Source organism: Contarinia nasturtii, unplaced genomic scaffold (genome assembly GCF_009176525.2).
Source record: "Contarinia nasturtii isolate CC-2019 unplaced genomic scaffold, AAFC_CNas_1.1 Cnas_scaffold_78, whole genome shotgun sequence".
NCBI classification, from domain to species: domain Eukaryota; kingdom Metazoa; phylum Arthropoda; class Insecta; order Diptera; family Cecidomyiidae; genus Contarinia; species Contarinia nasturtii.
In genome coordinates, this window is record NW_022197436.1 from 3,716,662 (window position 1) to 3,739,532 (window position 22,871).

Here is a 22,871-nt window from a genome sequence, read left to right on the forward strand (position 1 = left end):
TTGTTTATTTGTGCTATTTATCCACAGGTTGATTATATTGAATCTTTGATTTTTCGCAAATTCAGGAAACGGTAGCACGTTTACCTTTCTTAAGATAGGCTGCTTTTTTGACAGATAATTACACGTCTCTCTTGTGTGATACAGATGCCCCACTATTTTAATATTCATCTATGCTTTTGTTGATTGCAATTGTTTCTGCTGATCGGGCTGTGTCTATGTTCTATTGATGTACAATTTCCGAATTGTATGATCGTGTGTATTCATGAATGAATATTTCAATTTTAATGAGTTCACAAAAATCAAATAATCCAAAATGGCATTCAAAGTACACATATTTACATTAAAATTTGTGAACATGCGATTAATTGGATTAGGCTACGCAAACAAATCGCTTCGATGAAACGTTGAATAATGCTGTGCTCATAACAACAAAAAAATGCGTGAATATTCAGTTATCAGTTCGTTGGTTGGCTTGCTGTGGACATTCTGTGGCACATTTTAGCATTACATCTCTCTCACTTTCAATTGTGTTTTAGTGGGATCAATCTCATTTAATCGAGACATTACTTGAGCATCATTCAAAATAATTTTCACTATCGAAATTCAAAATGAATTCGCAGCGGGGGTAATGAGAACATTTATGAACAACACATATACAATCAATGACAAAGAAACAGCGTGTAAGAACAGACAGCATTCATTAAAATATGAAAGGGAAAATCATTATTTTTCTGCTAATTTGTTCATTATGACCGTCATACGATGACGTCGACCACATATTGTTTGGTGTATGGGAACCAAAAAAAAAAAATCATGTGTGTATGACATTGTATGTGGCCACGGTATTTGTTTATATTTTTCATTTCACATTTTATTCACTGACCACAATTTGAATAGTCACCGATTGATGCTTTCATTTAAACCAAATAAAACATACCGATTCATCGACAGCAGTCGGTGAAATAATCAGAGAAATCATTGTTCGTTTAATAATTCGCATACCATTTGCGTGTTGCGCTTTTAAATTCTTTGCATTTCCATTTTTTTTTTTGTTTTGTTTATTACATTGCGGATTGATTATTTATAAATTGAAACGGGAACAGTATTTTCATTATATCATATATGTATATGTGCACAATATGAATGATTTTATATCGGGCTAAGCTTAAGAATTCAAGCTATTGGGTGCACGCATCTATTGTCAAAATATCAGAATTTCGAATAAAACAATTCAAGAAATGTTCATGTGCTCTTAATCCTTTCAAATCCATTTCAGATTCTTTAGACTCAATTCTAAGCACGTCACTCGTATATATGGTAATGATGATATTTACCGAGCAAATATTTACGTGCACTTTCGTAAAAGAGATGCAATTCGTATGTGAATGCGTACATACATTATTTTCAAATCACAAATTGTCGACGAGGAGTGTCTAATGGCAATCTTCGGTGTGTTTATTTTGGTAAATGCATATTTTCATTAAATTCAAAATGCTGGTAGAATGTGTTAATTCATTCATGCAGATTTGGTCTCCTTAAATGCGAATCAAAAAACCATTAATTATTCCAAAAGTTGCCATCAGTCAATTACACGGTCATCGTCTTGACGTTCTCATTTACTTTAAAATAAAATTGCATATAAATAGAAATATTACATTTACAAAGCTCACCAAATGAAATTCTATCAATCGCTCAATTAAAGTAATATGTTTCGTCTCTTTAAATAGAAATTGAATGGCAATGCAAAAGTTGCAACTTTTATTTGGAATAATTTGAAGGTGATTGAAACTGAATTTCTCCATTAAACGATAATTGTTCCGGATATATTGAAAATTACGGGTTTGATTCTTGATTTATTTGAATATTTTCGGATTCGACAGCTCTTCAATTGTTGGTTCTAAGTTAATAAGTTGACTATGAAGCATTCTGGCCATAAAATAATAATTAAAATTCAACAACTCCATGAAACTTCAACATCACTTTCTATAATACTTTATTATCAATTTTATTCGATTTTACGTAGCTTCTGACCAGCGGTTCAAGGGATCAGACCTTATTTAGGTCTTCTCTTTTGTTAGAGAAACAAAGTTTACAATAGATATAGATTCTTTCAATTTGTTGGGTTTTTTAAAAATATTCTTCAAATATGAGATTTTGTCCAAAAAGAGAAGATCTTTTTTCCCCTCATTTTTTGCAAAATGGAGTTTACGCTTACATACATCAAAGTGTGCTACGAAAATGTGAAATGGTGAATCTTAAAATTGCCGATCTTGTTTTACGTGTAAAATTTCATTACCAACCCAGATTTGAAACTGAATTATATGGATTTAGTTTTTGTATTATGTTGCAGAATATTTAATGAAAAAGTCTTATATTTTAATAACATCAAAAGTGCATTATAAGAAGCCATACAAATGCAAAAACCATGCTGAACATGAGCTGAAGATAAGAAGATGTTATCTATGTTGAAAATCTCATTCTCTCACCAATTGAAATGTAACATTCATATAATTTATCGGGTATCCCCAATGTATGTGCTGGCTCTTATCAAAGCTTGTGCAACATTTACAGTTTTACCTTCTAATCATCATAAATTGAACATAAATATTATGAAATGCAGATGTTTGAATTCAACAATATATGAATGGGTGAAAATGATGGCTTTTTGATATGATCTTGAATTTGAAACTTATCAAGCATTTACTACTTTGAAAAGCGCTTGATCCAAATGTAGGGGGTTGCTCTGATTTTTTGCCAGTCAATGGTCATTTTTCATTATTATGTGGCGTGTTCCCCAAAGGTAACCTCCAGGCCCGCGGTTAGTTGAGGTGCATAATATGGTAGGTGCGCCACTTGCAAATGTACACTGGTTGGCTTCTAAAAAGCATTACATGCATATAGCGTTTCCAGACATTGACTTTATCTTCTGTTTTTATTTTGTAAAATGAACAGTTGTGTAAATGTCGGAGATCCAGTTAATTTACTTCTCAATCGAGTTTATGTTGCTTGTATTCATGAGTGATTACCTGGCTATATGAATAGCTTGTGATTTATAATCTACTCGGTTGTCAAACATTGAGCCAGCCAATTTTCTTCTTTATGTTTTTACTCTCAAACATGCGTTTATTCATCATTTTTTTTTCAAATTCAAATAATATCCAGATGCTTTGAGCATTTGTTTTTCATAATTTTCTCAAATACATTTTCATGTCTTACTTTGTCTCTATTATCTAAACGATATGTTCTTGTTCTTTGTTACGCTTCAGTTCCTGAAGGACACAACATTTCAGCGCAGTAAACCATAATAACAAAATGGTTTTGCATCCAAATCAAATAATATATACACAGTTGTGTTGGGATGATTGTATTTGAATATGTGTAGTGTGTTCTTGTGAATAAAATTGCGTATATTGTTTACTCTTGACCACTTACCACGACATGACAGCAACATAATGAATTACTTCTATACACATCAATCAATCAATCACATAGCACTTACCTAAAATGAGAAGAGAAAGAGATAGAATGAGAAATAGTATAAAACTTGATTAATTATTGGAGCACATAAATTGTATCTGTTAAATCAAAAACTAAATCATCATTACAGCACAAATAAGGTGCTTGAAATATGCAAATCGTTTTAACTTATTTTCCCTAATGCATATAGTTTTGAATAATTTTCTTTTTTGTGTGAACTAAAATTGATTACAACTAATTTTCAATGATGGGTTTATGTTGTACATACGCAGACGATCCGAAGAATTTTCAAAATTAAATGACGGTCAGTTCGGTGTTGGTGCAAGGTTATAGGCTCATCACAGATGGATAGCAAAGGAAGATGGTGCACATCAATCGACAACAGCAAACTGACCAACTAAACAACATTTTCGAATATCTTGTGACTTGACTTTGGACACATCGTGGTTTTTGCTTTTAAAACATGGGTTCCAAAACCGACAAATTTAATTTTTTTACTTTTTGTTTGTTCATATGTCAATGTGATGCAACTATGTGATGAGTTATCTCTTCGATTTTAGCCTCATCATACAAACCAAACATCGTTTGGCATTTCATAGCCTAAGATCAAAATGATTTTGAAAAATATGCAGAAAATAAAAGCTTGAAACATATTTAAAAGTATTTCACTGTCCATCCAACTACTAACTCAAGTGTACGGGGATGTTTCCATGTCTGTTTAAGAGAGACTCTGTTACACATTTGATATCAGATATATAGATATGTAAGGGTTTGTGTTATCTATTTGTGTGTGAGATGCTGTGTCTAGCTACTATTGTGAAATATTCAACAAAATTGAGATGTTAAAGAAGAGATAGAGAGAGCAGATAACAAGGAAAAGCTAAATGTGTTAAAAAGAAACATGCATTCCTGATAAATTATCTATTACCCTCGAAAACTGCAGATACATCTATCAGGTTAAGAGACATGTGCTGAGCTCGATCGAAATCGTAGTTTGTTCAGCACAAAGAGAGAGAGAGATATGCATATATACGACAAGGTACACGTAATGTATGTACATTGTACATGTAAATTCTCTTCTTTGACATGAACTACTTCTATTGGCCAACGCTCTCATCCGTTAAAGGTTTACCATTGCCGCAACATAAATAAATATGCTGAAGCAAGTAGATACGGTGGAAGTGGATGAAGGAAGAAAGCATACAAAACGAGTGAAAAGTAATCTCGTTTTTTTATTGCCCATTCCTTGTTCCTCTCTTCTGACACGAGAAAAAAAAACCGTATGCAGTTTATAGGATGTGTGTAGTAGCCGCACATCAAACGCAAGAAACATAAAGTTTAGCGAAAAAGAATCCAAGCAAGACCATCAAGTATGAATCGTTACGAATGCACATGCAATGAATTCTAGAACGATGAATGGACCTCGGTTAAGAAATTTATGCAAACATGATGAAAATAAATTTTGCACTCATTTCACCTTACACATCTACATTTATTTTATACACAGAGAAAGTGAGAGAGAGTGTGGAGCATGGCCAATATAAATCGAATGATGAATCTTTTTTGGAAATCGGCACGATGCTTCGATTCAATGAACAAAATGTTAGAATATATACAACTCATAAAAATGCAATGGTACAGACCAAATCATATACTCTCTTTTTCTCTCAACAAGCCGTTAAAACGCGTTGTGAAGGTGAAAAAAAACACACACACAAAGTTTTTGATGAAATTACGGCGACTGAGGAAACATTGGTCACATTCGTCTATAATTCAGTATGTATCGAATGCGAAATGGTAAACGAGAGCAAAAAAAAGAGATGAAAATGTAACAAAAAATCGCATTTTTTATGGATTCTTTACTGAAATTTTCAATATTCAATTCAATATACAGCCCAATGGATTTTGAAGCGACGAAAGTTTTCGTATTCACGGGTTCACATACACGTGCAACGTGCATATATATAAAAAACTAGAGAGAGAAGACATTCGAATAAAAAATGAATTATTTGCTTGGATGACTAAGGTGCTCCATCTTTGGCTAAAGATGGATGTACGAGACAGTAACATGAACCAAATACAGCAAATCCATTCAATTTATGGCTTGCAGACAGAAAATGCATGAAAACGGTCTTAAAATATGGGCAAAATGTAATTACCGTAAATCCTTTCTGATTGGCCGAATATCGACGACCCTTTCTCTCTCTCTCTCTCTCTCTCGCTCTCACTCTCATTTTCTTTTTTCATCAGGGCATCTTGAAAAATCAAGTATGTGTATCGGTGCTACCGAACAGTTTCGTTTGATAATCAATTCATTTTCCGTTCAACTGGTGCGTGCGTATTCCAATTTGAAGCAATTTCAATCGAATTTCACCGGCATAAAAACAACAAATTCATTTTTGAACACTGATTCAGTGTCAATTCACTTTCAAGTTTTGATTTTCAATGAATTTCAAAAACTGAATAATTTAACTCAATTGCCGATTGATGGCCATCATTTGTTACATTGCCACGATTTTGTGCGATATTGGAATAAATATGCGATATTTTGACTAGACTAGAGATATGGTGAACGATTTTCGTCTTTGTTGATTTCAAAATTGAAACCTAATTGTGGGCTATAACAATTCAATTGTTGTCAACAAAAAAAGTATTGAAAATTGATTGGGTTGGTATTAGCAGATGACTTTGTAATGTCACTTCTCCAAATCTTCTATGGTACTCAAAATAACTTACACAACACGATCACGTGACCAGTCAATTTGAGAATTAATTGAAAATTAATTTAAATTTTTTTCAGATCGAGCAAAAATGAATTATTAATCCGAGCACCTTATATATCACAATCATATAGATGAAATGCTTACAATTTTTATGCAGTAAAAACCGCTGGGAAAAATCAAATTGTCACGATAAATGATGGCATAATTATAATGGATCGGTAAACATCAAACATTGAAATCGGCATGGAATCGCGGCACAAACAAAAGACTCAATCCGAAAATGTCGAATTGAATTTCACAAGCAAACGAAAAAAAAATGTTGAAATGGAATACACACAAGCTGGTGTGACTCAATGTTCCAGGTATAGTTTCTACATTCAGTAGAATCCGGCTTGAATTAAATTATCAATTTTCTCCATTCTTTTAATTTTTCATTGGGATTGTATGTGTTAAAAAAGAGTACGTTTTTTTTTGTTGTTGTTCAAATTCGTTCCAACCGGTTTTCTCATAATAAAAATCGACTTTTAATTTGATTCTCTAGTTTAAACATTTTTTTTTTGTTTTTGTCATTGAATTAAAAAAAAAAACAAAGAGCCGTTGAATGTCGCGATCTGAGAAACTGATAAATGCGAATATTCGAGATGGAATAAACCACAAAGAAATGGATTTTTAATTAAAAATAAAATGCAATCCGCAAGCGCACATAATGATATATATATTTTAATTTGTAATGACATTGCATAATGTTTTACGGGATAAGAACCACATTAAATGCGATAAAGTTTTCAACAACTAAAAGAAAACGTTAATGGAAGTGAAACGACAACTAAAGAAGATAAAGGCGATAGAGAGAAAGAGAGCAAACAAATGATGACAGCGAGATCAGAGAAAGAGAGAGAGAGAGGAGAAAACAAAGTTTATCTGATATCTGCGACGAATGACAAAACAAAGAAAGAAAAAAAAAGAGAGAATAGCCGCATTATTTTTATAATAAATGATCCAAACGAACTAATGAAATTTTTATTAATTGTTGCGTGCTCGAGATGCCCTTTGAGAAACATTTCCACTCCAATAGTATCGTGCTCTAGTTGACAATTCATTACAACGAAGGAAAGAGAGAGAGAGGTTTTTCGTCTACGTTTGCATTCTTAATTGAAAATGTGACCTTAGAAACCAATTTCAAAAGAATCCCAAACGATTTACTTGGATTTTAATTGCAAACAGTTCAAATGCCATTCATCCTTGTGATGATGATGATGCCACACAGAGTCTTCTTATTCGCGTGCGAGTAAAATGTACATTCTGTCATCTCCCTCGTTCACTTTCAACACATTAGGTAATTTAATCCGGTGAGAATACTTCAAATCGCAACTGAAATCGCTTATTTAAACTGTCAACACTAAAGTTCATTAATTATTCAATTGATATTTTTTTAAGCGATGAATTCTCTTTTATTTATGTCAACGGAAGCCACACAGGTCGTATGCATATGTGATTTTGTTTTTGTTTTAACCTGTGTACATTTACCAGAAGCTACCATTTAATTGAACACGATAATACATGTATATATATATTTGGACTTCGATCGCATGTTAATGCATATATCCAAAATTCAACTTCATTCAATGCAGATATAGAAATTAGTTTCTGAATAAATCGTACACTGATAATAATTTCGAAAAGAAAACTATCTGTTTGTCCAAATTGGAATGTTGAGTTATATTGTATAAAGTTTATGTTATGTAATCATTAATAAATGCTTGGCAGCAATGTCAAATTCCATACTAAAAAATTCATTAGTTTGTATAGATGGTTGTACGTGTCAGTCAGAAATCCTTTTTTCTTATATTGATATCTTTGACCCCAAAAAATAATTTGAAACAATCGTAAATCAATGACTTAAATTTTGAAGCCCATTTTTGAAGCATTTCTCACAGCACGTTTTGATCCCATTGTTGTTGCTTTTTTTTTATTCAATCATTATTTCAACATGGAAATGGGCTCAACCCACAGTGCTTGAAATTTGCAAGAAAAAAACATTGTTATGCAAATAGTATTTATAAACGGCAATGTCGATGAAGGAGATAGACAGGAAAAGTACGAGAGAGAGAAGAAAAAGGTTAAGTGAGAAGGTTGAATACCGCACACCCAAACACATGGTAAATCATTTGCGGCACACATTTCAATTTAAATGATCCGTAAAAAATGAAGTTTTTTTTTTCTCTCTTGCTTTTCTTTTGCATCATGTAACCATCGCTATTTTTCTTTCTTTACTTCTCGTCTCTTTCCATCCCCGCCATCGTTTCAATGGCTATGTCAGTTCCCTTATCAATTACAAATTCGGAATTGAGCATCAGAGCCGTTACAATAACAATTGAAAAAAATCAATCACTCAAGGTTATTGGGTGCTATCGTTCTTCTAGTGTGTGGGTGGGTGTGAAGCAACAACAACAACAACATCGAACAAATTCTTCAAATCGAATGAAACTTTAACTGTTTTGGTTTTCTTCTTGTGTAATATATTTTTGATTCCCATGCGCTTGACTCTGCGTTGTATTTCTATATATGAAGATAGACGGATTAATAAAAAAGTTTTCTCATCGAAAAGATTTATTGAATTGCACCCCGCTTTATGTTGGCCACTTCACAAACACATACACACACATATATAGCTAGTATTATTTAGACACTGCTATAGATTGATTACCAACAAACACCAAATAAAATGGCAACAGGACATCGAAACTGTTTGGCTGGTCGAATTACGCGAGTTGAATCCATGAATGAAGTGTGAAGGTCTGTTGCGGTGAGTAAACTTTTTCATTCTTTCTTTCATTATTTCTCTTTATCTATCATTCGGGTGTGCTGCCAAACTAAAGGTATACCCGATGAAAATGGAATGAGAGTACTTCAAGTTTCGCCAGCCATTCGAACGATGGCTGCCGTCACATACTCACTACGATTGAGAGATAGCATAGAGTGTGAGAAAAAAAAACGATTAATATGATTGTTGCAATTATTATTACTGTTGTTTGTTGATATTCCATATTTTATATTGTTTATTCACTTATTTTGGCGCCGTCGATTTGGTTCTCCTATCATATATCCAATTCTACATTCTTTCGATATCTATAATATACTGTTTTCACGTAGTAATCAACCGTTGTAAGCAATAAGTAATTTAATCCGCTTTATGATATAATTGCGTACATTTTCTTTTTATTTATCTTGTCTCATCTCTATTTTTTTTCTACACATACACTCTTTCATTCGCTTACTTTCTTTTTTCTATTTTTGATTTGCCAAGTTTCGTATACCAAGATCGTGTTGCATTTACGCTGGAATTTCATTGAGCACCATCGATATACATACGCATACACACGCACACTTATTTCATGCTGTACGTTTCTATGAAGCGTCAGTGTATGGTATCAAGGGTGTTGTTCTTCGGTGTATTGCACAAATTTATTAAATTACTATCGGTAAGGACGTCATCACGACAGACGGAGTCCAATGTAATATTATACGTACACTTTTTTTTGTTGTTACCGTTTGCATTACATGATTGTTTTCTTTTCTCTTGTTCTCTCTCGTTCTTATTAGTTCGATTATTGGCTGTGGTTGTTATTACAGCAAGGAAAAAACTGCATGTATCGATTTACTGCGCAAGTGAGCGCAAAAAAAAGCGAATAAAAAACAATAATGACAATGAAGCAATTTATTCTAAGACGATGAGGCCGGTTGATACTGCTCGATCGAGTGACGCGCTACGAAATCAATGCAAAAATATATATGTATTACGAATAATCAACCGAATATATTTCACATTGTTATTGGCGTATAAAGTGAGTTATTGGCAAAATGCGTTCGTTGTTCGCAAATCGTTAAAATGCTCATGGTGAATTTGCGGGTAATTTTCGATTAGGCACACTTGAAACGCCTGAAACCATTGGAGTGGTTGCGAGCGCAAGTGAGCGCCAGGACAGGTCGAGACACCATTTTTCTATTCGACGCGCTTTGAATGGCGAATGAGATCATTTTCTAATATTTTATTTTTCTCTCTCGCGCTGACAACATACCAAAATCACGAAAAAGCATTTATATATCGATATATGCGGCTACAATAGATTTTCGATTTTCATGATATGGAATTTAATTCATTCAATTTTGTCGTTCTATTCCATTTCAAAATATACACCAACCCAATGCACTACGGTGCGGCAAAAATGTCATTGTTGTTCCATGACATTGGCATTATTATTTCCATATCACTCTTGTGTACATGTACATTCGTTCGTAAGCCATTCGCGAAAAAAGAAATATTTTATTTATGTTTAAGCTACTTGTACGTTATAAGTCTCCATTTAGATATATCGTTCGATTTATTTGATTCGGTATTCGGATGGTGGTGGTAGTGGTTTTTTTTTCTTCTCTCGTTTGATCGTATCGATTCACTTTTTATTTATTTGATTGTCAGCAACGAATAAGCACTTACACGAGCTCTCTCTCTCTCAGGACTCTCTACCACGCACGATCAAAAGACTTTTTCATTTCAATCCACATGGCAAAAAGCTATCGCTTCATTCACCAGATTATCCAGATTAAGATGTGGAAAATCTAAATGAATTCGATAAGAATGAAAATGATTCGTGCAGAGCATCGAATACTGCAACGGATGTCATGTGAAAAATATTGTAAGTATAAATGTGGTCTCGACATTCAAGAAGTCAATCTTTTTGAATTGCTCTGTATACACAATTGGTGATGATCGAATTCATGCCACCGCCCCCTGCCCGATCACATAAATTCACAAACTCACATATGCAATAATCGAATGTGTTCTACAAGAGACCATGAAAGAGTCATATCATTTCGTGTGGTGCGCCACTATGTTTACAGTTCCTACCATTTTATAGGTCATGCGTCATATGCCATGCATTTTCTCGTGTCACATATAAATTGGTTTATGAGATTTTAACGATAATACCATCGGATTTTATAGTGGCATACATTTTTTTTTACTCTCAATCTATCTCGTTGCAAATAAATTCAGTTTAAAGCATCAGTGAGTGTTAGATTATTCTGATAGATTTTTTTCCTCCTATTAAATGTATTCAATAATTGCAATGTAATCACCCGAAGCAACCAGACAAAGATAATAAATTTATTTTTTGATTTATTTGGTGTGTATTTATAGTGTATATTCGGAATGGACGGCGTTTTTTTTTATAGAAATGTCACATTAAAAATAAATTTAATTTATGCAAAAGTCAAATTAAAAATGAAAATGTGATCCTTTTGCATTTTACACCAAATTTACGCTTTTCAAATAATTATTCATTCAAAATCGACTATTTTATAGTATAAATCATGCACATTATGTACAACGATTTTGGAATGAGACAAACATTGGTGGTGTCATTTTCGCTGTTCCCGAGAGCTTGGAGAATTCGGTGGTGTTGATATCACGATTTGTGTGTGTGTGTGTGTGTTTTTTTGCGTCAGGTAAATTTTACAAGACCCCGAAAAATATTTATTCATATTGAAATAGGCAAGTGATTTATAGTCAACTCTTAACCTTCATAAAAGATCGCCCACAGATTATCGTCTATACAAACCAAGTGCTTGCTCTCGCTCCCTCTCTTGCCCTATCTGTCTGTCGTTCTGGTAAAATAAAAACCCATTCCACAAATCGTTGCTTATGTCCTACTTGGTGAAGTAAACATGTTTGTGTATATTTTGTTCGAATCTACATCTGTCGTATCGTCATAACAATACATGAACATTTGCGAATTCGGTTGTTCGAAGAAAATTTGTTTCGCAATTTAATAAATAGACAATGTTATCTAGAGAATTCTAGTTTAAAAAAAGAACGTACCAAAGGAAAGAGAACATTGAAGCTCTATGCTACAATATACGCTTTGCATTTGAAAATCGCAAACGGTACCATGTTCACACAATGCGGTAATACGAAAGGAATTCTGGGCATATAGCGAGAGAAAAAAAACACACACACACATCGAAGAAAAATGATGGAATAAAAAGCGATATGCTGAACACACTGTAGTATCAATAGACAACATTTACCATAGAATTTATGAGATTTGTGGTGCGTACTCACTTATAAATACAGCGTCATGAGCTTCATACAATATTTATTCGATACTATAGAAACTAATGGTGTCGTAATTATCTCTAACGTGAAAATCTTTTCAGCGATAAATGTTTATTAAAGCACAAAAGAACCATATTATATGCGCCGGTACACACACACACATACCAATCGGTGTCAATGAATTGAAGTTTTGCTTCCGCTATTTTGCATGGAAAAGTTTATTGTGTGCATCGAACACATATCAAAATGGTCAAGTTGTGGCCGCAATTCAAATAACAATGTGTCATTTTTTTTGAACACAATAAATTATATTTTATTCATTCATTGAACAATTTTGTCCATGTTGTATTGTAAAACAGACACACAAACGTTTGTCAGTGTTTTTTTTTTTCGTTGTTGTTGTTGTGTGGATCGATTTATCGAGTATGTTATGTTTTCTCTGTAGGTTTAAAGTGTGGTGACATTTTGCTATACTTTGATAATGTCTGTATCGGCTGCCATAAATATTTATCGGTGTTGTTCAATGGAAATGATGCACAAAATTGAACGTAATCAACGATATTGCATCGCAATAAATAGTGAACTTGGAAAAGATCGAGTTTATTGCCCAAATAGCACTGAATTACGTCGATTCGATGAAGAAAGAGAATGAACAAAAAGAACGAAGAAGTGGAGAGATAGACACAGTCGATGATATCAATAGAGTTGGTATCACGTCAAAATGCATATTGAAATCGAATGAATATTCACAAACGGCATGAAAATATGATTGAAATTTTTTGACATTTTGACATCAAATTGAATGAACACACAAGCTATCCATTCAAACGCGTACAATAAACGTGTCTGAATTTGCAAAAAAATGAAGCCACAAATGTTCAGAACTGCCTTTGACGCAGATAAAGAGAACTGAGTTTATATTTTCTGGCGCCTACAGTCATCGCTCGCCAGTCATCAACACGGCTGTTATTGGTCTCTCTCTCTCTCTCTGTGTGTGTGTGCTGTACTTTAAACATCTTTTACGTTACGAAACGAAATCAATCGAGACAATCATTGAACGATATCAATTCAATGAGTCCAAACGAGAAAGAAAATATCCTCCTTTTCGAATTCTGACCATAAATTATATTCAGAAAAGATAAAAAAAAAACCGACGAGATTTATGAACAAATGCCAAGGATAGGTAATTACGAGTGAGAAAATCAGACACGCCATAATAACACCGACATTTTTCTCATGCATTAGCGGTTGGAGGCTGGATTTTTTTTATCAAGCTTGGCAGCTTGTTTCCTTTCCCAACTTGATTGTTTTGCACATTCACCTTGCCTTATCTACGGCTCAGTTACTTTGTCAACGAAACGCAAAAAAAAAAGAAACAATCAACAACAAAACAACGCACAAAATTGTAATTTATTTGCGGTGGTATTGAAATTGTTTGTTAATTGACCATTCACAACGGTGTACATAATGGTTCAAAGCGAAATCGTTTTTAAAATATTTAAATTTTTCAACATTTTGTCAATTGCAAATGCGATGGAAATGACGAAGGCGTAACAGCAGCAATGGTAACTGCGTTTCAATCGCGATGGTGATAGTTATAAATATCTTTTCGCCAATAGCAGCAGCGCAATTGACTTGTACGTCATAACTTTTCTGCCATTCATAACTCATTCAAATGGTGTATTTCATTTTGCATCACTACACTTTAAATTGGCCAAACATAAATAAAGTTTTTGTGTGAAATTCGTTATCGAAAACTGGTAAACTGAAATATTCGCAATAATATGAAGCGCATTCAAATACATAGACCACTTCATTTGTGCTGGAACCAGTCTTTACATACAAGTTTCAGGTATCTTCAAAACCATATCCAACATTTCCCCCCATAACAATCTCACTTTTCTCCTGCTTTCTCTTGCCCACACCAATAACTGTTCGCCACGTTCACTTCACTCCATTTCACCTGACGAATGCAAACACATAGATGAACTTTTCTGGCAAAGGAAACAAACATCTTGATTACAAAAATGATAAATTTGCACTCATTCTGATGTCAAACTAAAAGCGCGTAAGCATATTTAAACGCAACGAAAATGAAAAATAAACATGCTTTATCAGTAGAAAGAGAATGAAATACGTAGATTGAAGTTAATAGAGAAAACCAGCTCTAGCATTATTAATGGTTTTTCTTTGCTGATGATTTTTTTTTATTTTAAACTTGGACAATATTTAATTTTCTCGTTTCAATTTGCTATTAACGAATTTGTTCCCTTATTCCTGCTTGGCATTGATCAAGTACCCATATAATGGGTAAAATATTGTATTACTTTTTTTTCTTCACAATTATTGATAGCTCAAAGTATTCGATAAAAGAGAGAAAGAGAACAAGAGTGAGAGGTTAAGAAATGGCAACAACAAAAAAAGGTCACCAGCAAAAGAATCAAATACAAGAAGAGGCAGGAGAGATCGAAGTGAATTCTCTGCTAAGTCACATCATTAAATATCATGTTGCATGGAAATGTTTGCTCGCTTCGAATTTCAATGAATAAATATAGATCTCAATTCGTTTGGTATTACCAACATTGCAATGTAACGTAAGCTTCGAGCACACCAAATCAACAAATTTCTATTGTGATTTCCACAGATATACATGTATTGTACCAATCAAGATCTAATGAACCAAAAGGAAGTGAGGCATTCCAAAATAGATGCGCCGGCTAGCCTCTTTCTCTCTCTCTCTCTCTCTCTTTCTATTTTTATATATACAATATATAATATATATATATATATGTGTGTTGCTGTCGAACAATGACAATCGAAATAAAATATCCAGAAAAACAAATAAATAACGGATGAATGAGCCAATAAAAATATTCCGGTCAATTCATTTTCGCTAAGCCGTATTCGACTATACGTTTTGTATTGCTCCATCGATTTACGTAGCTTTTGCACCCAAAATTATACACATCTATGAATGTCCGAGAATAATTGCAAGACATAAAATGCAAACGTGCAATATGAAGGAAAATACGCTGTCAGTTTCATCGATCGAAGCTCATCACTGGGTGAATTTTACTAAAAGTGAAGAATTTTCCAAAAAAAAAAATTCGCTTTTCAATATAACATGAGCAAATTCATGTTAATTTCCTTGATGGCCTCTCAAATAATCTTATTGTTTCGAATTCAGTAAAAACTAACGGTTATTTTGTAATTTTGTTTCATCGAAAAAGAGCAAAATGTTACATATTTTCCGTGCATTATGTATAAACATTTCTCTTTGTTCTATTTTCTATAGCATTTTTTTTTCTGTTGTTAAATAGTTCGATAAATATTTTTAGATAAAAAAAAATCGAATTGGAAAATGTGCTGCACGAATAGTGAATGATGTGAGAATTGGGAATAATGTGTTGTATTTGTTAGGTTCTCTAGAGCACGTTTCGAAAAGAATATATCTCCACTTAATACTCAAACAAATAGACAAGCCGAACCGATGTGTTTTCTTTCGTTTCTTTCTCGTTTTATGCTGATTCGATGTTGTAAACAATTTTCCTCTACTTTCTTGATTTTCTTCCAACCAAATTGTTTCGTGGTTTCCATTCGATTTGATGGCATGCAATGTATCAACATCAAGGATGATTTCGAATTGCCCGGTGATATTGCCGCGAACGATTTCAATTAAACGCTTAAACTTCCGCATGCTGATAAAGTGTGGTGAACGAAGAAAAATGTATACCGTACTTTATTTTGAAATGAAGAGAGAGAGAGAGAAAAACGAACCAAACTCCCCGTTGTCTATGTTTATGTTTAACATTCGGAAAGCCGGTTGCTCGGTGGTACCGTTGACTTTGACCATTTGTTTGATTGCACTTACATTCAGAACTTGAAATATTTATTTCGACGTGTGTACAAAAAAAAAAAAAAATTGAAAGAAGATATTCAACAACAAGTGAAGCAAGTTGCAACATTGTGAGAGTTTCATTCGTATGTACGTGAAATTTATAAAACAGCGAGAGAGAATACAAGAAACAAGCAAACTTAGTGGATAAAACGAATATTGTGCAAATGCCAAAATTTTTAGTACAAATGCACATGCTTGGCAAATCACGTTGGGGAAAATGTTTTCTCATTGACATTGGCGTATGGTGTGTGTAGCATGTGATGTGTATGCAAATGCTCAGAAAATATAGAAAGAGCTTTTTCTAGAGAAACTAGAGCATTGCATGAATTTTATGAATGAAAATTATTCATTGTTGTTTTTTTTTTAAATTCGCTTGAATTTAGTTGGTTTGACTTAATTTCGTTTTTCTTCTCCGTTACATTCAAAAAGTTTTTGCAGCTAATTTTTAAGTCAACAATTCATCGAAAATTAACTACAGAGTGAAAAGTTTGAGAGTCGAAATAATAGCAGCAACAATGTGATGAAATTTCAATTTGGAATTGAACTTTTAATGGAAAAATGAAAAGAACATACCGACTACAAATGAATATTGAGTTTTGGTTCGATTTACCATTTTTTAATCATGTAATGGAGTTATTTTAAATGGATTTTGATAGATTTTGACATATTCTTAGTGTAAACGAGGTTCAATTTATGCGTTGGCGTTTGAATTGGAATTCATGAAAAATCATGAGACAATGGATTAAAACTGGATTACTCATCCGAAATTATTTATTCTTAGATTTGCATAAGTTTTTTTATGATGGATTTTCGAAGTAATTATCATAAAAAGAATGTGCCCTCGCACATAGACGCTCAAAATCATTCTGTCACTTTCATTGTATTTTCGTTTGCTTAATTTTGTAATTGCTATAGAAATCGGTTGAATTTATTTGAGAAACCACGACTACTTTGACATTTTGTGTGGTTTGTTTGGTTGAACACATCTGTGCCAAGAACCTGCAAAAACCACACTTACTGTTTTCTGGTGACACTTTCATCGGAAATGACATCCTTTTAGCTTTCGAAAATATTTGAAAACTGTGAAGTTAAACGTGGCGGCAAAAAAGTGACTTACAGTCAGTTTAATATAAATGAATTCAAATCATCTCATCTATTTTGAATAGTTGTCTGAATATAAACGAAATGAATGGGACGTTAGTTGTCTGAATGTAAAGTTGACAATAATCGACTATAGTAATTTTTGTTCGAGTCAATCACGTATATGCAGTCAAAGCGTCCCAAATTAGCCAGCCAATATTTTTACACAAGGGTGCTTGATAATTATATTATTCTTTTTCCACTTTCTTGTTTGAATTGTGCATTTATATATGTGTATATCTGTTTGTGTGTCTGTTCCTTCTACCAAAACCATTAAAGTAAAAAAAAATTGCGTTGAAAACAATGAATGCGATCGGTCCATACACACGCAAACACAGAAGAAGAGACAGTATTCATTGTGTTCACTTTCGAAATAGTATAATAACTGCACGTCAAACTTCATGCGATATTGCTTCATGTGTCACATTCAATATATTGACGTCCAATCTCATTTGATTAATAATTGAGTGAACGAGTTTTGTTCAACCACTCCATTATATATTTTGAGTGTTAGCATAACATCCAATCACGCGATATTTTCTCATTTGGTTTTACACAAATTCTCAGCAACCCAACAACTTTGTCCCATATTTTTCCCGATTTTCCCTTTTTACCAGTTCCCATATATTCAAATTATAAAATCACACAATGAAAAGCCAAAAAATACAGAGATAGTAAAGCGAAATTGAGCTAAAGAAGAGCCAAACAAAAAAACTGATTTAACATGACATCAACTTAAAGTGAACACAAAATCAACTAATATCAAAGACTAAATGACTAAAAAAAAGTGGCTGCACCAACAATGACATGGCGACGACAAACGCACGGAATCTTCAACGGAAAAGTTTAATACGGATAATCAATTACATGAGCGAGGCAAACGACATTGTTGGGTCCGCTAACAATAACTTCTAATAAGTAACGCCAGAAAAAAGTGAAAAAAGCCAGCCAGCGGAAGAAGAAGACGAGGAAAATATAAATGATAAAAGGACACACATTGGCAAATAGGGTGAAATAAAAACATGACGACGAAGGCAACTGAAGGCATTGTTGATGGTATGGCATAAAATGATTTTTTTTAGATTATATATCATTGCGTTGCCCGTGGAACATGAATACATGTCAAAAGAAATTAACTTCATTCTTGATGATTGACATTTTTTTTTCGCCGATCGGCTCTGATGAGATTCAATCATATCTTGTTACTTTGTTTGAAATGCCTTACGCAACATCGACCTTTTTCGCACATACTTTTTCGCCGCATTCACAAACACACAGTCAACCATTGAATCGAATGGGATGAAGTGCGGAACGAACATATTGAATCAAAGGTACATTGACACGCAAAAACCCAGTGGCTTTGCTGGCTTCAATTTAATGCTATTTTTAGGGGACGCTTGATTGACCACGAATAGCGCCTTCGAAGTGCAATGAACAATGTTCATTCTCACTGAACATGCCATCGATGTGTCAGTCTTGAAAAACACACACACACATCCATCAGAAACATGGATTTAATACGAGCACCGCCGTAAAAATTGCGGTGGAGTGAAGTGGGCGATGGAATGAGCCACACGCTTACATTTTGGATGAGCCTATCAATTCGTTGGCAAACAACATACAAACTGGAATTGAATAAATTGGAATTAATCGAAGGAATGCATGAGATGAAAAAGTTTGCGACGAAACACAGACGACTGTCACCCGTAGTGACTCACCAATCGGTGTGTACATAACACGCACATGTGCAAACTTGCGTGCGTTAAACAGTTTTTCGTCGCAAAATCGAAAAGTGGCTGACGGAAAAGTTTCTTGCAGCATTTTTGCAAGCCGATCTTTTGCGTTATAAATGTTGTCTTGTTAAATGTTGAACGTTTCGTTGCTAAATACACGGTAAATTTAACATTTTTTGTTCGTCACTTCCTTTGCTCCGACTTTTTTTGATTGAAAATTTTCGTGTTGTTGTGTGGTTTTTATTTGTCGACTTCAAAGTATAGATCCACATGATACAGCAGAGGGAGAGTATGCACAGTAGGGTGTTTCCACATGAAAAATATTAAAAAGTGGCTATTATCATTTTGAAGAGCGCTAAATTCTGTATAAGATGATTTTATTTTTGATGCTGATTGGTCGCCGATGTCACTTCCTGGACTATTATTATTATTTATTCGATTTTTGAGTCTACTTTGATAAGCCGACTGTTTAGTTACAATTTACAATTGCCATAATTATAATTAATTTGAATGAGTTATGCTTGGAAAAGATTGGTCTTGGACCATAACTAAAAAACCAAGACTCTTTTAGAGAGTGGATGAGAATCACATAGGTATTAACAAAATTTAAGAATTAAAGTTTGTATAGTATAGAAAAATAAATAAACAAATATGTAAATAGTTAATATAGTTAATAAATCACAGTTAATCGTCAAATAATGAATTTAAGTTGAATCTAAATTTAGTCATATAGCAATTCAGTCTCAAACAATGTTAGAAATAAACTAAAAACACATTTATAAATTGATTCCATGTTACATTCACGCCAAAATCTGTAATTGATGAAATTATAAGATTGAACTAAATTAAAAACACTCTAAATAATTTTAATATCAAAATAATTGCTTAAATATTAATAAAAGTAACACAAAAACTCACAATTTTACCACAATAAACCAAACAATGCAAATTCGCCAATTCATTTGACAGAATGACATTTGAAGCGTGATTCGCTCACGCATGACAAATGACAGGTTATGTGTCAAATGAATTGGCGATTTTGCATTATTTTGGTATATTGTGGTAAAATTGTTAGTTTTTGTGTTACTTTTTTAATATTTAAGCAATAATATTGATATTAAAATTATTTTTTATGTTTTTAATTTTGTTCAATCTTATAATTTCATTAATTACAGATTCTGGCGTGAATGCGACATGAAATCAATTTTCAAATATGTTTTTAGTTCAGGAAGTGACATCGGCGACCAATCAGCATCGAAAATCAAATAATCTTATACAGAATTTCACGCTCTTCAAAATGATACTAGCCACTTTTTAATATTTTCCATGTGGAAACACCCTAATGCACAGTATAAAGAAAATAACAGAGACGAAGAAAGCGAGAACCAATTCAAGAACTTTTGTGTTTTTTTTTTAGATGTTGTGTTCATTGGGACGCCTTCAAACGCAAATCCATCAAAACCTAACATTAAAACAGAAGAGAAGAGAAAAAAAAAACAAAAAAAACGAACATGGATAAGAATATTCGTTGAAGCGTTGGCACGTAACTCGAAGGAAGCAAGAGCGAGCACAAGATGAAAAAAAAACGCCGGCTGAATAAAGAAGAAAATATACGAAATTAAAGTTTCTTCTGCTCAAAGTTTTCTCATTTATTTTGTCATCGTCCTTTGCCATGGTTTCATTTTAATAGAAAATCTATACATACGTCTGCATTTTGAAAACGAACCGTAAAGGATCAAAATCGAAATTGACAACAAAAACACAGCATTGAGAAAAAAAAATCGAATCAATTGGTGTGAGATCGGAGTGAGAATGTAGAAAAGAAACAAACACACACATAAACAACAACAAATTACAAAGTCGCTTGTTTACACACACAACACACGTGTACACGCATTCGCATCCACATCGAAAAATGATCGAGAAGAAAATAAGGGAGTAAAATCTTCACTTCTCGGTCGAAATGAAATTTACCAATAACCTGATTGAGCAAATTATGTTCTTGGTTAAGCATTCCACGTGAAGAATTTGTACAAGAATTTGCCATCAGGTTTTGTTGTTTGTATTCTCTGCTCTTTAACTTCTTGGCGTTGGATGGCGCGTTATCATTTCACTTCGATTTTCAACGAAATGGAAAAAAAAACAAGCCGAAAAATGATGAAGAAAACACGTAACGTTGGTGACATAAATACGAAAAAAAAAATCTTCTTGAAAATGGCGAGAGAAAAAGTCGAAAATGGCGAAAAAATCACCAATTTTGGAGAAGAAAATGCAATTTTTGTTTTGTATAAATTTTTTTTGTCAATGTTTGAAAATCACATTTTTACCGACGAACATTTATCATGACGCATGCAGCGTATCGATGAAATAACGATATGTACGCATTGAAATAAGGCAATCAGATGAAAGGGGTTCCATATCACATTAAACACACAAGCACATTTATATGTACAACACGATATTAAAGCATTTGAGTAAATTTGGTAGTGAAAACGATATGCGAAAGACATATTCCGAGTTCATGGAAAAATCGAAAAAGCAATTTCAGCATTTTTTTTCTCGGTTATTTTGCCTCTAAAAAAATGGTAATTAGATATTTTCTGGGTTAATGTTCTTCGGCTTTCTCTTATTATTTTGAATATATACAGAGAGAAAACGCAAAATGTCGTGACATTGACTTTGTGAAATAAATACAAACAAAATCACCCTTCGCACACTCAAGAGAAATAAACAAATTTCAATACACCTATTCCGATTACATTCTATCGCTCTTTTGGAATTCAAATTACTTTGAATTGGCGAATGTTTGTTTGATTTGTGCGCCGATCAGGGAATAAGAATACCAAAAAGTCAAACAAAGTGAATGAATTCACTGGATAAATGAGTTCATTAGCGATTTGATGTGGGCTCTAATCGTTATCGCCAAATGGTTTTGCTTTCAATCAGTCAGTTGGTCGCCATTATTTCTTTCATCTTTTAATGTTTTATCGCGTCACAAACTCTTTTTTCTTGCACATTTTTTTTTACGTTTGCCTCTATTCTCCAGACGAATATGAGACACGGCGAAAATCATAAACACTTCAACCACCCAAATGGTTTCTATCTCATCGGAAAAAGGGATTAAACCTGTAAAAAGAATGCAATCTCTTATCTTGTTATTTTTTTGTTATTTGTCCCGCTTGATGCCGCTAATTTCGTGATTATAATCATTTTTCGGCTTCACCTTACGCCGCATATATCATAAAGTAAAAAAATGGACTTCAAATTCCTTGATCTTTTTGCTAAAAAAAATGTCTTGATCATTTTTTGTAGCCGCACTTTGGAATTTCATTGGATTTTTCCAGTTTAAATTGCCATTTGAATTTGATATTTGAGAAATTTCATTAGACATTATATTGAGATTTTTTCAGCCAGCCGAATCAGCTCAGGCTGATATCGTCAGGAGCTGAAAACAATAGAAGTGATTGTTATGTTATTTGTACGAATGGAAGTCTATTTTTGTCGCTACATTTCAGCGACCAACATCAGTTGCCTGAGCTGATTCATCTGGCTGAAAATATCGCAATATAATGTCTGGTTGTTATTGTTCTATTGCGCCAAATTGTATTTTAATTAAATGTAACATTTATCAGATTTCATTATACGATTATTCGGCTTAAAAATAAATATATGTTTAGAAAACATATGAGTCGATAGGTTTTTCATACCATAAAAATGCATTTATGGCTGCTTCCACCTACGTATTCATTTATACGAAATTAGGTTCATGAAGCATCCCGGTAATG

General features: G+C 33.3%; 1 protein-coding gene across 2 annotated transcripts in view; it reads right to left on the bottom strand.

Annotated features, from left to right (window-relative positions):
* Nucleotides 1-22,871, bottom strand: part of LOC116341666 (neural cell adhesion molecule 2) — a 290,370-nt gene that overhangs the window by 132,828 nt on the left and 134,671 nt on the right. The window contains exon 1 of one of the 2 annotated variants that reach the window (XM_031768994.1): nt 3,433-3,489. The exons of the other annotated variant lie outside the window; for it this stretch is intronic. Within the exon in view, the coding sequence (XP_031624854.1) occupies nt 3,433-3,451 (19 nt within the window). The 5' untranslated portion in view covers nt 3,452-3,489. Of the gene's footprint in view, nt 1-3,432; nt 3,490-22,871 lie in introns of those variants that run through there. 2 annotated transcript variants of the gene reach the window in all.